The sequence below is a fragment of the Jaculus jaculus genome, chromosome 8 (assembly GCF_020740685.1).
Source record: "Jaculus jaculus isolate mJacJac1 chromosome 8, mJacJac1.mat.Y.cur, whole genome shotgun sequence".
NCBI lineage: Eukaryota > Metazoa > Chordata > Mammalia > Rodentia > Dipodidae > Jaculus > Jaculus jaculus.
Window position 1 is genome coordinate 118,076,402 of NC_059109.1, and position 17,374 is coordinate 118,093,775.

General features: G+C 44.1%; 1 protein-coding gene across 2 annotated transcripts in view; it reads left to right on the top strand.

The window, feature by feature from the left end:
• Positions 1–16,638, top strand: part of Rprd1b (regulation of nuclear pre-mRNA domain containing 1B) — a 63,632-nt gene extending 46,994 nt beyond the window's left edge. For both annotated transcript variants that reach the window (XM_045155855.1, XM_004666681.2), the window contains exon 7: positions 14,100–16,638. In XM_045155855.1, the coding sequence (XP_045011790.1) occupies positions 14,100–14,249 (150 nt within the window). In that variant the 3' untranslated portion in view covers positions 14,250–16,638. The remainder of the gene's footprint in view (positions 1–14,099) is intronic.
• Positions 16,639–17,374: the final 736 nt, after the last annotated feature.

Consider the following 17,374-nt stretch of genomic DNA (forward strand, 5'->3'; position numbering starts at 1 on the left):
TTTTTTATTTTATTTTATTTTATTATTTATTTTAGAGAATGGGTACACCAGGGCCTTCTGCCACATGGTGCATCTGGCTTTACATGAGTATTGGGGAATCAAACTTGGGCTGGGGACTGGAGGGATGGTGTAGTGGTTAAGGCATTTGCCTGCAAAGCCAAAAAGGACCTCCGTTTGATTCCCGAGAAGGCATGTAAAGCAGGTGCACACCTTGGCAATTGCATCTAGGGTTGGTTTGCAGTGGCTGCAGGCCCTGGCATATCCCTTCTTTCTCTCTCTCCCTTTCTCATTCTGCCTCTTTCCCTTTCTCACTCTCTCAAATTAATAAATTTTAAAGAATTAAAAAAATAACCCTAGGGGCTGGAGAGATGGCTTAGCTGTTAAGCACTTGCCTGTGAAGCCTAAGGACTCCAGTTCAAGGCTGGATTCCCCAGGACTCACATTAGCCAGATGCACAAGGGGGAGTACGCGTATGGAGTTTGTTTGCAGTGGCTGGAAGCCCTGGCGCACCCATTCTCTCTCTCTCTCTCTCTCTCTCTCTCTCTGTCTGTCTGTCTCTGTCTGTTGCTCTCAAATAAATAAATAAATAAATATTAAAAAAAAAAAACCCTGGGTTGTCTGGCTTTCCAGCTTGGCAAGCAAACAAGCAATTTTAACTGCTGAGCCATCTCTCCAGCCCAAGGACAACTGTTCTGTTATTGTTTTGGCTTTTTGAGGTAGCTTCTTGCTCTATCCAAGGCTGACCTTGAATTCACTCTATAGTCTTTGGCTGGCCTGGAACTCACAATGATTCTCCTACCTCTGCTTCCCGAGTACTGGGATTAAAGACATGCACCACCACGGCTAGCAAGAACAACTATTATTTTATTTATTTGTTCATTTATTTATTTATGAGAGTGAGTGTGTGAGAATGAATGGGCACACCAAGGCCTCTAGCCATTGCAGACAAACCTCAGATACATGCACCACCATGTGTATCTGCCTTACATGGGTACTAGGAAATCGAACCTGGGCTCTTAGGCTTCTTTAGGCAAGTGATTTAACCGCTAAGCCATCTCTCTAGCCCAAGAACAAATTTTTTTTCCACTTAAAAAAAATTTTTTTTGCTTTTTTTTTTCCAAATTTTTATTAACAACTTCTATGATTATAAAAAATATCCCATGGAAATACTGTCTCTCCCCCCACTTTCCTCTTTGAGACTTCATTCTCCATCATATCCCTGCCCCATCTCAATCAGTCTCTCTCGTATTTTGATGTCGTGATCTTTTCCTCCTCTTATGATGGTCTTGTGTAGGTAGTGTCAGGCACTGTGAGGTCATGGATATCCAATCCATTTTGTGTCTGGAGGGAGCACGTTGTAAGGAATCCTACCCTTCCTTTGGCTCTTACATTCTTTCCACCACCTCTTCCGCATTAGACCCTGAGCCTTGGAAGGTGTGATACAGATATTACAGTACTGAGCATTCCAGTCACTTCTTTCCAGCACCATGATACCTTCTGAGCTGTCCCAAGGTCACTGCCATCTGAAAAGAGAAAATCCTCTACCAAAAGTGAGAGTAGCATTAATATAAGAGTATGAACATTAAGAGAAGTACTTACTGGGCAGTTTGATAAGCATAGTATATACATTTAGCCAGACAGCAGCAAGAATAAATGTTTTTAATTATGGTACATTTTCCTTATTTTTTTCCTCCTGTTCAAGTTAAAATGGAGAGCCAGGCATTATGGTACACACCTGTAATAACAACACTCAAGAAATTGAGGCCAGTTGGTCATAAATTTCAGGCTAGCCTGGGCTACAGAATAAGCTGTTATCTCAAAAAACAAGAGAGAAGGAAGGAAAGGGGAGGAAACATTTTCATGGATGATAATACTGGTTTTTCCTTAACATAATTATTTTCCCCTGTTAACAGAAATTAAATATTTTATAAGTACATTTCTAGAAGTGGTTCTGTGTGTACCAGAAGTTGCCCTTTTATCTTTCTGTTCACTTTAGGATCTTTACTGTCCCAAAGCATCTTAAGCAACCAGACTTCATGAAGCTTTCCTATGGAACTCTCCCGAAATTAGGAGAGTGTTTTATGAAGAAGTAAATAGTGAATAGTTTGCTTAGACACACGACCTCTCTGGCTTTTAAATGGTCTTGGTTACATTAAGACAGCCATGGAAAAGTAGCATATAGTTATTATAACACTGACTTGAGTGAGCATAATTTTGAGAGCAGGCTTCAGATGAAAAAAAAAGTGTGAGCTATAGCAGCTGTTTGACCCAGTGGGTACATGCTATTCTGAGCAAAGACTTACTTTAGTCTTCATAAATGCTCCTGCTATTGTTAAGGCAGACTATCTACTATCTACTGTCCTTTCAAGTTGGCATTTAGAGAAAGTGAAATTGGATGGTTTATGTTTCACAATTTTGGAAGTTACATCTCTGACTTTGTTTGTGTAAAATTTAAAAGCCAGCCATGGTGGTGCATGACTGTAATCCCAACACCCAGTAGGCTAAGGCAGGAGGATTGTGAGTTCAAGACTAGCCTGGATTACATCATGAGACTATTACAAGAGGAAAAAAAAAAAAGTAGGACTTGAAACAGATCAGAAACTTTTTAAGCATAGTAACTGCAATTTCAACTCAATGAACGTGATCAGCAGTCATTTCTGAGCACTATCGGGGACCTGGGCGTAGTTATGCGTGGCCACACCCACTTTTCCAGGGCGTCCGGCAGTCCTCTGCATCCTTGGTTTTTGTTCACAGTGCCCAGTCCTTGGGGCATAGGCTGACACCCCATTGCCCATCATGGCTCATCATTGGTGGGTTGCATTGCTCATCTAGGCTGTTCCTGCCTTACTTGCAGCCTTTTCTCTTGTCTGTTTATTTGCACACCTATGGGGTGGGATCATACGGCTTTGGTGGCTGGGGAATTGAACCCAGGCAAACAGGCTTTGCAAACAAGTAACTTTAAACTCTGAGCCACCTCCCTAGTCCCCAGCCTTTTTATCTTTGATGTGAGTTTTCATATCTAAAATAGCAATTTGATGCTTACCTGGGGTGACAGGTTCTAATATGCTGACTAACCTGAAATTGTTGGTTTCTACCTTCCCTTAGCACATAGGACCTTTAGGTTCCCATCTCTCTCTCTCTCTCTGTCTCTCTCTCTCTCTCTTGCTCTTTCCCTTTATTATGACAATGTCTATAATTATGGACAGTAAACCATGATAATTCCCTCTCCACCTCACTTTCCCCTTTTAGGTTTCATTTCTTTTCCCATTTAGAAACAGCCTCCAGTAGACTGGCTGATATGTCCTCCATACTACCATTCCCTTTCATTCTCTGCCATGTCCCGTTTTCTCCTGCTGCATGGCATCCTGGCACATGGATCTGCCTTCCTCCAAAGTGCCATTTGCAGACTCCCTCATAATTAATGGTCTAGTTTCAAAAGCCAAAAGGTATTTTTCAGTTTCTGTCCTTAGCTCCTCACTCTGGCTCTCTCCATAGCTCTTAATACTTTGTCTCTTAGTACTTCATGCTTTCCCTCCCCAGTACCTATCTGCTGGCTCTTGTCTACTTCTTGTCCGTTGGAACATTTTCTACCCCTCCGTCCCACAAGTGATGGCGTACCTTTTAGTCTTTTTCTCATTTTGGAATGACTCATCGGTGAGTGACTTTCACTTAACTGCTTCAGTTACCACCTGTCTGCTGATGACACAAGCAGTCCAGACAGCTCAAGCAATATGGCCAAAACAGACCATTTTCTTCTTCTTTCTCTTACCCTGACTTGGATAGTGGCAGTTCCACTTACCAAACCACACCTTAAAAAAAGACACCAAGCACACCTATAATCCCAGCACTCAGAGGGCTGAGGCAGGAAAACGCTAGATTTGAGGCCAGCATGGGCCCCATAGAGTCAGCAGCCTCCCTCCAAACCCCATACACTGGATCTTACCATATTTCTCCCCAATTTTCCTGCCTCCCAGATCTAGAACTTGAGCCTCACTTTGTCCCAGTGACCTTAGTTTCTCTGCTGCACCTCAGCCAGGTTGACTTCCCAGCCCTGTCCCTCTACTGTTAAGTGAATAGTTAGCAACTCATTGGGTCTCTGCGCCTCTACCATCTTAGTTCAGGCTGCAGCCTCCTTCCCTGGTCTTTTTTCTAGTTGCTCTTGTGTCCTGCAGCCCGTTTTTCCTGTGGCAGCCCTCTGATGCCTTCAAAACATGGCCCTGAGCATGCCATTCCTCTTTATAAACATTGAAGTGGCTTCTCATTGCCCCTAACATAAGAGCACAAATCACCATCCCCTCTGGATGTCTCCTCCCCTGTGACCGATTGGCCCCGTCTTGATGCACTCTGCGGTGTTTGTCCCTGTGTGCACGCTGCTCCCACCACCTGCCTGCAGTACTTCTCCTGTACTTCACACCCAGTCCCCTTAGCCAGTCTCAGGTAACTGTCTCACAGCACAAGCTGTGTTCTCAGCTGCCCTTGTGCATGCTGTCTCAGCTTCCTCTTGCTCCCTCAGAGCTCCACATTCTGCCATTCTGTTTGTGGATTCATGGTTATTCCCTTGTATGTTTAAGTCCTGTCTGTATTATCACTCTGACGCACTCAACCCTCTCCTGAGGCTTGCCCTGGCATTCTAGTTCTGGGTGGTAGGGAGGTCGTAGCTAAGCACATCTCCAGGTAAGATGAGCGTCTTACATTTAGCATGGTATATGACTGCTTGCATCTTAAGCGTGCTCCCGTGAGATCTAGGCTTACTCCATCGACAGTTTTCTTCCTGAATCAGGCTATGGTGCCATCTAGTTTTTTAAAAGTCTAGATTTTCTTTTCTTTTCTTTTTGTTTTTGAAGGTAGGCCTTTAAAGAAGAAAGGTTGCCCGGGTCAAAAGGCCTTTCATATCTCAAGGTGTATCTTGTACCTAAATTTAAAGAGCGTAATCAAATGGTTTGTGGCAAGAGTGTTTTGTGTTTCATTAAGAATTCTTTTTCTTTGACTCTGCATGTCTTGTTTCTTGCTAATCAGGAAGATTAAATTTCACTCATAAAATAATGGAGCCTGGGAGGTGGGAGAGCTGGTGGTGCTTTTCACCTTCACATGTTTTAACTCATGCCGAACAGGTTAGCAAGTACCTGGTCCCATTCAAGCCTCTCAACCACCCACAGAACAGGCATTGTTTCAGTTCTCCATCTTTTTTTTTTTTAAGCTTTATTTTTATTTATTTGAGTGAGAAAGAAAGAGGCAGAGTGAATGGGCGCACCAGGGCCTTTGGCTGTTACAAACTCCAGACACATGTACCACCTTGTGCATCTGGCTTTTGTTGTCCTAGGGAGTCCCCATCTTTGTTTGTTTGTTTTTTGTTTTGTTTTTCGAGGTAGGGTCTCACTCTAGCTCAGGCTGACCTGGAATTCACTATGTAATCTCAGGGTGTCCTCGAACTCATGGTGATCCTCCTACCTCTGCCTCCCAAGTGCTGGGATTAAAGGCACACCTGGCTCTAATTCCCCATTTTGTAGGTCTAAGAGCCAGGGGATGTGAAGTCAGGTGTCACACCATAGGCAAGAGGAGAACTTGAACTTAGATTTTCTGATGCAGTTTTTTTCTGTTCTACCACATCCACCTCTGACGTTTGGAGGAGGTAGGCAACATTTATTTTCCTTTTTTAACTTATTCATGAGAGAGAGAGAAAGAGAGAAAATTGGCACATCAGGGCCTTAGCCACTGCTTATGAACTACAAACATACCTTGTGCCCATGTGACACCTTGTGTGTCTGGCTTACATGGGTTCTGAGAGTCCAGTCTGGGTCCTTAGGCTTTGCAGGCAAGCATCTTAATCACTAAGCCCTCTCTCCAGCCCAACATTTATTTTCCTTCTTTTAGTTTGCTATTGGAAAGAAATTGAAATGTTTTTAAAAATATTTTTACTTATTTATTTGAGAAACAGGGAGGGAGTGTGTGTGTGGAGGGCATGCCAGGGTGTCTTGCCACTGAAAATGAACTCCAGCCACTGCAAACAGACTCCAGATGCATGCACCCCCTTGTACATCTGCCTTATATGGGTCCTGTGGAATCGAACTTGAGTCCTTAGCTTTCTCAGTCAAGTACCTTAACTGCTAAGCCATCTCTCTAGCCCTACATTAAGTTTTTTTTTGTTTTTTTAATTTATTTTTATCTTTTCACAATTTTTATTAACATTTTCCATGATTATAAAAAAATCCCATGTTAATATCCTCCCTCTTCCACCCCACACTTTACCCTTTGAAATTCCATTCTCCATCAAATTACCTCCCTATCTCAGTCATTCTACTTACATATATACAATACCAACCTATTAAGTACTCTCCTCCCTTCCTTTCTCTTCCCTTTATATCTCCTTTTTAACTTACTGACCTCTGATACTGAGTTTTTTCCTTCTCACACAGAAGCCCAATCATCTGTAGCTAGGATCCACATGTAAGGGAGAACATGTGGCGCTTTGCTTTCTGGGCCTGGGTTACCTCACTTAGTATAATCCTTTCTAGATCCATCCATTTTTCTGCATATTTCATAACTTCATTTTTCTTTACCGCTGAGTAGAACTCCATTGTATAAATGTGCCACATCTTCATTATCCACTCATCTGTTGATGGACATCTAGGCTGGTTCCATTTCCCAGCTATTATAAATTGAGCAGCAATAAACATGGTTGAGCACGTACTTCTAAGGAAATGTGATGAGTCTTTTGGATATATCCCTAGGAGTGCTATAGCTGGGTCATATGGTAGATCAATCTCTAGCTGTTTTAGGAACCTCCACACTGTTTTCCACAATGGCTGGACCAGATTGCATTCCCACCACCAGTGCAGAAGGGTTCCTTTTTTTCCACATCCCCGCCAACATTTATGATCATTTGTTTTCATGATGGTGGCCAATCTGACAGGAGTGAGATGGAATCTCAATGTAGTTTTAATCTGCATTTCCCTGATGACTAGTGACGTAGAACATTTTTTTAGATGCTTATATGCCATTCGTATTTCTTCCTTTGAGAACTCTCTATTTAGCTCCATAGCCCATTTTTTGCTTGGCTTGTTTGATTCCTTATTATTTAACTTTTTGAGTTCTTTGTATATCCTAGATATTAATCCTTTATCAGATATATAGCTGGCGAAGATTTTTTCCCATTCTGTAGGTTGCCTCTTTGCTTTTTTCACTGTGTCCTTTGCGGTGCAAAATCTTTGTAATTTCATTAGGTCCCAGTGGTTAATCTGTGGTTTTATTGCCTGAGCAATTGGGGTTGTATTCAGAAAGTCTTTGCCAAGACCAATATGTTGAAGGGTTTCCCCTACTTTTTCCTCTAGCAGTTTCAGAGTTTCCGGTCTGATGTTAAGTTCTTTAATCCATTTGGACTTAATTCTTGTGCATGGCGAGAGAGAAGAATCTATTTTCATCCTTCTGCAGATATTTATCCAGTTTTCAAAACACCATTTGCTGAAGAGGCTGTCTCTTCTTCAATGAGTATTTTTGGCATTTTTATTGAATATCAGGTGGCTATAGCTACCTGGACTTACATCTGGGTCCTCTATTCTGTTCCACTGATCTACATGTCTGTTTTTGTGCCAGTACCACGCTGTTTTTGTTACTATGGCTGTGTAGTATAGGTTAAAATCAGGTATGGTGATACCACCAGCCTTACTTTTGTTGCTCAGTATTATTTTAGATATTTGAGGTTTTTTGTGATTCCAAATGAATTTTTGGATTGTTTTTTCTATTTCTATGAAGAATGCCTTTGGAATTTTGAGAGGTGTAGATTGCTTTTGGTAAGATTGCCATTTTCACAATATTGATTCTTCCAATCCAGGAACAAGTGATGTTTCTCCACTTTCTAGTATCTTTAATTTCTCACTTGAGTGTTTTAAAGTTCTCATTGTAGAAATTCTTTACTTCCTTGGTTAGGTTTATTCCAAGGTACTTTATTTATTTATTTATTTATTTTTTTGATGCAATTGTGAATGGGACTGATTCTCTGATTTCATCCTCTGTGTGTTTGTTGTTAGCATATATGAAGGGTACTTATTTCTGTGTATTTATTTTGTATCATGCTACATGGCTGTAGGTTTTTATCAGCTCTAGCAGTTTGCTAGTAGAGTCTTTAGGGTCCTTTATGTATAGAATCATGTCATCTGCAAATAATGATAACTTGATATCTTCCTTTCTAATTTGCATCCCTTTTATGTGTGTCTCTTGCCTTATTGCTATGGCTAAGACTTCCAGAACTATATTAAAATAAAAGTGGGGAAAGTAGACACCCTTGTCTTGTTCCTGATTTTAGTGGAAAAGCTTCCAGTTTTTCCCCATTTAGTAATATGTTGGCTGTAGGCTTGTCATAAATAGCTTTTATTATATTGTGATATGTTCCTTCTATTCCCAGTCTCTGTAGGACTTTTATCATGAAGGGTTGTTGGAGTTTGTCGAATGCTTTCTCTGCGTCTAATGAGATGATCATGTGATTTTTGTCCTTCAACCCTTTTAGATAATGTATTACATTTATAGATTTGCGTATATTGAACCATCCCTGCCTCTCTGGGATAAAGCCTACTTGGTCAGGGTAAATGATCTTTCTGATATATTCTTGTATTCTGTTTGCCAATATTTCGTTGAGAATTTTTGCATCTATGTTCATGAGAGAGATTGGTCTGTAATTTTCCTTTTTTCTTGTTCTATCTTTGTCTGGTTTTGGTATCAGGGTGATGCTGGCTTCATAGAAGGAGTTTGGTAGAATTCCTTCTTTTTCTATTTCCTGGAAGAGCTTAAGAAGCAGTGGTGTTAGCTCTTCCTTGAAGGTCTGGTAAAATTCAGCAGTGAATCCATCTGGGCCTGGGCTTTTTTTGTTGGGAGATTATTGATAACTGTTCGGATCTCCATGCTTGTTATAGTCTATTTAAGTGGTTAATCTCATCTTGATTTAATTTAGGTATGTCATATAAATCAAGGAAATCATCCATTTCTTTCAGATTTTCATACTTTGTGGAGTATATGCTTTTATAGTATGTCCCTATGATTTTTTGAATTTCTCTGGAATCTGTTGTGATGTTACCTCTTTCATCTCTAATTTTATTAATTTGTGTCTCTTCTCTTTTTTTTTTTTATTTGTTTATTTGAGAGTGACAGAGAGAGAGGGAGAGAGAATGGGCACATCAGGGCTTCCAGCCACTGCAAATCAACTCCATACGCATGCCCCTCTTGTACATCTGGCTAACGTGGGTCCTGGGGAATCAAGCCTCGAACCGGGGTCCTTAGGCTTCACAGGCAAGCGTTTAACCGCTAAGCCATCTCTCCAGCCCTCTCTTCTCTTTCTTTTGGTCAGATTTGCTAAGGGTTTATCAATCTTGTTTATCCTTTCAAAGAACCAACTCTTTGTTTCATTAATTCTTTGGATTGTTTTGTTGTTGTTGTTGTTTCTATTTCATTAATTTGTCTTTTCTTTCTTTCTGTGGAATCAAACTTGTGTCCTTAGCTTTCTCAGTCAAGTACCTTAACTACTAAGCCATCTTTCTAGCCCTACATTAAGATTTTTTTTTAAATATTTTTATTTGAGAGAGAGTGAGCGTGAATATGGGAGCACTAGGGCCTCCTGCACTGCAGACAAACTCTGGAGGCACGCACCACTTTGTGCATCTGGCTTTACATAGGTACTAAGGAGTCAAATCCAGGTCCTTGTGCTTTACAAACAAGCGCCTTTAGCTGCTGAGCCATCTATCCAGCCCTACATTAAGGCTTTATAAATGCCCTATCTTAAAAATAATTTTCTGTGCTGTGCAGTTTTCATAGCTTGTGTGTAGACACATAACTTTTCATTCTCCCATAGTTTCTGAAAATTCCTGTCAGCCTGGGGTTTTGTTGTGACAGTACAAGTTCTCTTGCCACCTTTTGTTGGGGGTGCCCTGGGGAGAAAGAAGCACCCAGGAAACTTTGGTATAGATTGACATTGAAGAAACCCTTTGCTGCTTGATTCCCAGATGAGCACTTGAATTGCTGAGAACATTCCTCTTGTTCCATGGTTGCCTTTTAGGGGATATTGTATGTGTGTCTTTGTCGTTTGTTTAGGGTACTGTGTGTGCACATCTTTGTCATTCGTTTAGGATGCTGTGTGTGCATCTTTATCACTGGTTTCAGTAATGGAGCTGAGAGGCCCCAAGCATTGGAGTTGGAGCCACAATTTCTTCTGTGTAGGCCCTTCACAAGCTGCTTCATGCATGATAACCTTTTATGATTCTTAACTGGGGGTAGCCACACATTGGGTGATTTTTAGACACCACATGTCTGATAGCAAAACAGGACATGACAGGACACCAAGCCTTGGTGCTGATGAGCTGCTCGTAGCAGGTCTGGCTCTGCCCGTAGTGTTAATGCTTATGTAAATACTTCTCAGCAAGAAAAGAAAATCGCTTTGAAAGCGTTCACGTTCTAATCAGTGTTTTTTACATGAGTTGCTAGAGGAAATGCTTCTAATTTTGTATGTTTTGAAAATGGAATTCCTGGAGAAAGGTCACTGTGCTGTCAGGCCCTGTCTTTTTCTTTTTCTTTTCTTTTCTTTTTTTTTTTTTTGGTCATATTTAACCCTCTTATCCCAGAGCTCATCTGCAGCAAGTCAGGTCTGGCTTACTGCCCTGGCCATAAAAGGCAAAGAATGTGTAAGGCCCAGTCCTCCACCACTGTCCTTGTGCTCTGTGATCCTGGAGGTCACCGGTGTCAGCAGGATCCCTGAAGAGGGGATGTTAACACATTTTCTCCTGCAAACTTACAGGTCTGTGAGGCAAGATTCCAAAGCATTAGCAGAGCATAAATCCTCGGCGTTATCTCAGAACGACACCTGGACCCTGTCTTCCCTATCTGAACTGTTTCTTGACAATCACATGCACACAGGCAGATAATCACAGAACCCTCAGATCCTCACCCAGGGTAGCAGCAGCAGGTCTCGTTGGCTATTGAGTGAGCAGAGCTGCACAGGAAGGAAAGGCATGAGGCTGTCCAGTTTGCCTTGGTGTCTCTGGAGAAGGCAAGTGTCTAAGAGGAGGACATGAACGTCCTTGTGACCTGTGGTTGGGACGACCGCTGCCTGGCTGCATTAGCGGCATCCTGCTATGTTCTTGGTGTGGCTCCTAACCTCGAACTCCTTGTCCACGCAGGACAGCATGTGTGTTGGATTAGGCTTAGTGCCTTATCACACGCAAGTGTAGGACACTGAACAAAGAACATGTGGCCACCTTCCATCCTTTCCCTACCCTGCTAGCACTTGGTGTGCTAAGGAGAAAATAGGGTGCATTGCCGGAATCAGAAGACACCAAGTGGGCCTCCTCACAGGAAGTTGTCTGGGTGGCATTCTGGAAGGAGGCAGGAGTTGCTAGAAGCACTGTTTGGAGGCTTGGAGCAACAGCTTTGGAACCGCTCTGCCAGGTTCTTGGATTCCCTAAGCTTTGTGTCTGTCCTTTCCCGTCCCAGCTGAGACGCTGCCTGGGACGCAGCGAGCAGGGGCGCACCGACCCGGGTGCAGGAGGGCCAGCAGGGGGAAGCTCAGGCTGAAGCTGCGCGTGCAGCGTGCCTCTTGCTTGTTTAGCTGCTGTGGCAGCATTTCTAGTTGACTTTATTTGGAAAGCCTGAATCTTGTCAAAGGGAAGAGGATCACGGAGCAGGCACTACAGAGTCTGTTTAGCAACCTGTAAAACTGCTAGCTTCAGCTTGACCTGCTCAAGAGTTCACCGTGGTTTCTAACTGGCTCAGCTGAGGACATGAAACTCGGTGGCCACTTGGCTGCCCCTGCCAGGATGTGCCTGATTGCTCTGCTACAGTCAAACCTCTTGCCTTGTAGGTCTTTCATTTATTTGTTGGTTGTTGGTGTTGAGATAGAATCTCAGTATGTATCCCTGGTGGTCTCAAGCTTGTGATCCTCCTGCCTCAGCTTTCAGGTGCTATGATCACAGGCCTGTACCACCATGCAAGTAGATATCCTGTGAAGAGTGACCTAGTAACAGGACTGTGTGGGCAGGGTCTGCCTGAAACTCGGAGCACTTTTAGTATTGCATTCCATGAAGTTACTTGGATGATGTGTAGAATATGGTATCAGCATACGCATGATCACTTACACATATGCATACACCCCCCCACACACACACACACGTACCCCTTCCAGACTTTTTTAATTGCCTAGGTGAGCTGTTGAGCTTAAGATGGCGTATGATCTATCTAGTCAGCTGCCTTGACTTTTACCTCAATGAGCTTCGTAGGCTAGTGCAGTCCTCCAAGGGTGAACAGCCTTAGACACTGATCCTGGCATGGCTCACAAGAACCTCAGTGGTGTCAGTTCTGTATGAATGCCCTCAGCTGAAGTCTGTGTGGTGGTGGGTAACTCTGAGTTGAGACACCTTTCCACCTGTCTGTCAGGGAGAAGTGTCTGCTAGGAATCATGTCCAGAAAGAGATGGTTGGTCATGATACTGTAATTGAACTTTACTTGTTTGTTCATGTAGACAGAGACAGGGGGACCTTGTCCTTTTTGAAAGAATTTAGGGTTGGACTGGAGATGGCTTAGCAGTTAAGGCGCTTGCCTGTGAAGCCTAAGGACCCAGGTTGCATTTCCCCAGTACCCATGTATGCCAGATGCACAAGGTAGCACATGCACCTGGAGTTCATTTGCAGTGGTTACAGGCCCTGGCATGCCCATTATCTCTACTCTATCTACCTCTTCCTCCCTCCCTCCCTCCCTCCCTCTCTCTCCCACTCTCTCTCTCTTTCTCTCTCTCATAAATATCTAAAAACACAAAGCAAAGAACCCAGGCTTGAAGGTAGCTTTCAGGAGTGAAAGTGCTGCCCAAAGCCTAAATTTAAGGAAGATTTCTTTAACTAATGTTTGTTTTGAATGCTGCTAAGTCATATAGCAAGTTTGCTTGGCACCTGCTGTTTTCTGGGTCTAACCTTCTGGACCTTACTGGAGTCAGTGGGGAGTCATTATTCATAGTCTGTATGAGCCCCCAAGCCCTTGCCTCCTTGCATGTACCCCGTGCTTGTCACAGAGGAACCAAGAACTTGAAGAAAAATTTTAACAGCGAGGGGCAAAGTACATCACAGTCAGAGGCAGCATACGTCCCAGAGCTTTGGCTCTCAGTGTCTTTGGGTAGGTTCCTGCAGGAAAGTCTTTAAAGCAGCAAGGGTCCAGCCTGAGGAACCTCTTTATCCCTACGGAAACACCTAGTGGGAAAAAGATAAACCCACAGGTACCCAAGCCTCAGGCATCATATGGCCCAGATGTCTTCCATACACATTTACCAAGAGGGTCTGTGAGCCGAGGACAGAAAACAAGCTACCCGTTCCTGTCACACTGCAGAGGAACATGGAAGTGTAAGATGTCTAGGGAGAGCATGGAACAGCCTGCCAGGGGATTTGGGACACACCTTGAATGAGCAAACTGTGGCACAGAGGCAGGTGGGGTACCCCGTTTCCTGAGCACTGGAAGGATTTTCCTAGGCACGCCAAGCTCAGCTGATAAGCAAGGAAGGGCTGGGGGCAGCCTTTGTTTTGCCAGGACTGGGAGAGCAGGAGAGACCCCTACAGGCCTGCGGGGAGTGCCGAGTGAATAGCTCATAGACTCAGTGGCCTGAAGAGAGGGGCCCGAGTGGAGAGAAAAGAGTTTGGGTAACACTGATTTCCAGAGGGCTTGAGTTCTGAGCAGTCATGGTGATGGTGAGGGCTGCTTCTCTTTCTTTCTTGAAGGAGGGTTTTGTGATGCTGGACTCTGGGAGGTAAATTAAGTTTTAACAGAAAGTACAACCTTACTTTTTCTAGATGGAGTCCCCAAAACTACTGAAGCCTGACATTTGTATTTTATTTTCTAGAGCATTTTGAAAGCTCAGCACTGGTTAGAAGAGACTGCCAATATAAATGCCACTGCTTTTTACTTCAGAATTTTGAGGGATAAGCTGATATCCTTTAAAACCCACTGGCAGCAGTGTTACCACGTACTTTCTTGGGGAGCGTGGGGATAGAGCTGCGGAGCCGGACAGGCTGGTGGGAGGAGGAGGAGCAGCAGGGTGCCCAGCAGCCTGCGCAGAGCTCACTGTCCCCCCCTTGTCTTCTCAGGAGTATAAGCAGAAGCTTGCACGAGTGACCCAGGTCCGCAAGGAGCTCAAGTCCCACATTCAGAGCTTGCCAGATCTCTCCCTCCTACCCAACGTCACAGGGGGCTTGGCACCTCTGCCCTCTGCTGGTGACCTCTTCTCAACTGACTAAGAAGCTGTCGTGCCCCAGGTTCCCGTCTGTGCCAGGAGAAAGAAGGCAAGTCACGGTTGGAGATGACCTCCTTGGCCCCGGTTCTCCCTCCGCCTCCAGAACGAGCCGTGGACCTCGGCTTTGCATTCTCCCCACACCCTCCTGAGCGCAGTTCAGAGCAGTGGGAGTGGACCCAAGTCTCAGTTCATCTTCGCAAAGACTCTCTCCCTACTCTTGTTTTTATGCCCTGTTTGTGTTCCATTCTTACCTCTCTCTTATACCCCAGAAACGATGAAAATCATGTGTACTTCTGGGAGCTTTCAAGAGTGATAGCACACGTCATGGAGACAGCACTTGAGCTGGGCTTGGCCAGGCTCAGAACAGGCTCCTGTTGAGGGTCTCGCACTGTAGATGTTGGCTTTCCTGGCTACCATCTGCCCCCAAAGGTTGACGGCATAGCCATACAGTTTGCCAAATCGCTAACCTCCCCTTCTGTTACTTCTAGTAGAGAAGTATAGTCAAGGCTAGATGTGTTAATTTTGTGAGCAAACCAGAGACTCTAGCAGTGAGATTCAGAGCTGATCTGGGACATGAAGTCATAGTGCAGAGCCAGTGACAGGAGTCGCCCGTCATTTGCCTGGTCTATCTCCACAGCTCCCATGCTGCACTCGTCAGAAGCCCTCCCCACTATCGTCTTCCTGGGTGCAGCACCCTCTGCCCGGTGCTGGTGAAGGGAGCTCGTAGGGACAGCACTGTTGGGCTGATGAACACTGTATGCGTTTTGTTCTGACCCTTCCTTTGGGACTGGGGCACACGCTAGCATTTAATCCACTGTGTGGGCCTATCTCCAGTCCAGTGACTAAACTTAAACACATCTGCAAAAGGACTCTGAGCATGTCATTAGTGTGGCCCTGCTCCCATGTGAGAGATGTGTTTACATTGGATGTTACTGAACAGCTCATCTCCAGCAGAGGAAGAGAAAGTAGGGGAGATTAATTTGGGATTTTGATTCCATTATCATGTCAGCTGACATTATGACTAAATAATGTAGTCAGGGTTTTTTAAATTTTATGTTACATGTAGTAAAGGATGGATCTGTGCTTGCAAATCACTCTAATTTGGCAGGCTTATTTTTGACATTGGAAAGGGCAGAAAACAATTTGCCCCACTGGTGTAATAGGAATTACAGCCCCAGTGCTGAAAACCTAAAGCTATAGAAAGGAATTCAGCGTGGGGGCTTGAGAATCTTCATTTTGAGTTGCCGTTTTCAGGATCACAAAATAAGTAAATCACGTGTCATGTTACATGTTAAGATGTAACCTGTGTTCCACAAAGTCCAGCAAGCCTCCCTTCCAGTAGCTCTCCCGCCAGCTGCCAAGTGGGAAAAATGGAGTCCTAGCAGGTACCGGTTTCACTGTGGAGAACCTGGTTGTGAACGACGTTACTCATGTTTCAGTACGGATTGCTGGTTGACCTGCCCGCTGCTCTGTCACTGTTAATATGTCTATAAAGTTTTCCACGTTTAATTACAGACTGCCTGCCCGCAGTTCTGTCACTGTCTGTTAACGTGTGTATAAAGTTTTTCCCTTGAACGCAGACTGCTGCTTGCTGGTTGCCCTGCCCGCTGTTCAGTCACTGTTAACGCATCTATAAAGTTTTTCTCCAGAGGTCACAAGCAGCAGGTGACATCATAAAATGACAAGATAAATGGCAGCCTGTGTGTGCGAGTCCCTCCCCTCACGCACCGTGCGGCTTTCACGTCGTGGTCGTGGTCGTGGGCGCCCGTTCCGAAGAGCTGGCTGCCCCCGCCCTTACCACGGAAGGCGGCACGGAGGCTGCGTGCCCGGACCAGCGAGGAGAAGCGCTGCTGCACGCGGACTTAGCTGCTACCACGTTTCATCCCTCTGAATCTTTGACCAGCAATTGGTGCACAATTCTTACAGCAAGATCAAGAAATAGCAATTATGTGAGGAATGTTGTTGACCTCTTAACACCTGCTACTAGTGGACTTCCTGTGAGGAGTTTTGTTTTAATGAAATGCTTTTGTTTTTTAGTCTTCATTCTCCTTCCCTCAACCTCCCCAAGTGTGTTCTTACTTCCTTTGTTTAATTTAAGTGAAACTTCTTGTCTGTAAGAGGCGATCTGCAGGGTGGGGTGATGATTTTTGGTTTTGTGTTGTTCATTTAGGGCATCCTTGGGCCTCAAGGGTCTTTCCTTTAGGTCATATTCCTCAGAAAGTCTTTAATCTTCCTTTGTTTTGGTTTGTTTTTCTTAAAGGATATTTTTAAAGCTTAAATTTGTATATTAATTTAGGACTTTATTTAGAAGTATAGGCTGCCATGGTGGCAGTAGTATATTCTGAAATGTCTCATAGATTCTATTTTTGAATAAAGATGGTGTTGTTGAACAACCCCGTGTGACGTCTTCTTCCCTGCCCTGTCCCGGGACACGCAATGCTCTCTCGGAGCCATGGGTGATTGGTAGTCACCAGTGGAGAATGTGCTGTCTGCATAGAATCTTGTCCTTTGTGAGTGCTAATGACACGTAAATATCACATTACAAAGCATTTTCTGATTCTTTCCCAGAGCATGGTTAACTGGGTTCAACCCTTTAAGAAGCAGGGTGGCAGCTCTGTAGTGGCAGCACCTTTACCCACACCATGACAGCCCTGGAGCTGCTGGAACTGAAAACTGCTCTAAAGAGAAATACAAGACAACCACAACTCCAACTGTCATGTCTTCACAAACATTTGAGCCGGGCGTGGTGGCACACATGCGCCTTTAATCCCAGCACTAGGGAGGCAGAGGTAGGAGGATCGCCATGAGTTCGAGGCCACCCTGAGATTACATAGTGAATTCCAGGTCAGTCTGAGCTAGAGTGAGACCCTACCTTGAAAAAACAAAAACAAAACTTTTGCATGGGTTTCCTTTCTCCTTTTCCTTTGACATCCCGTGAGGATCCAATGGCTGCATATTACTGGTTAAAATTCTAAGAATACCAAAGGGCTTTGAAGTAGATTCCTTTAAAGCATCTGAAAGAAAGATTGGGAAGAATCATTATAACCTCCCCCCTGGTTGAGGGCAGCATTCACCATAACAGAGACAGCGGTCCGTCAAGATCAACTGCAGCTGACGTCCAAGTTGAGA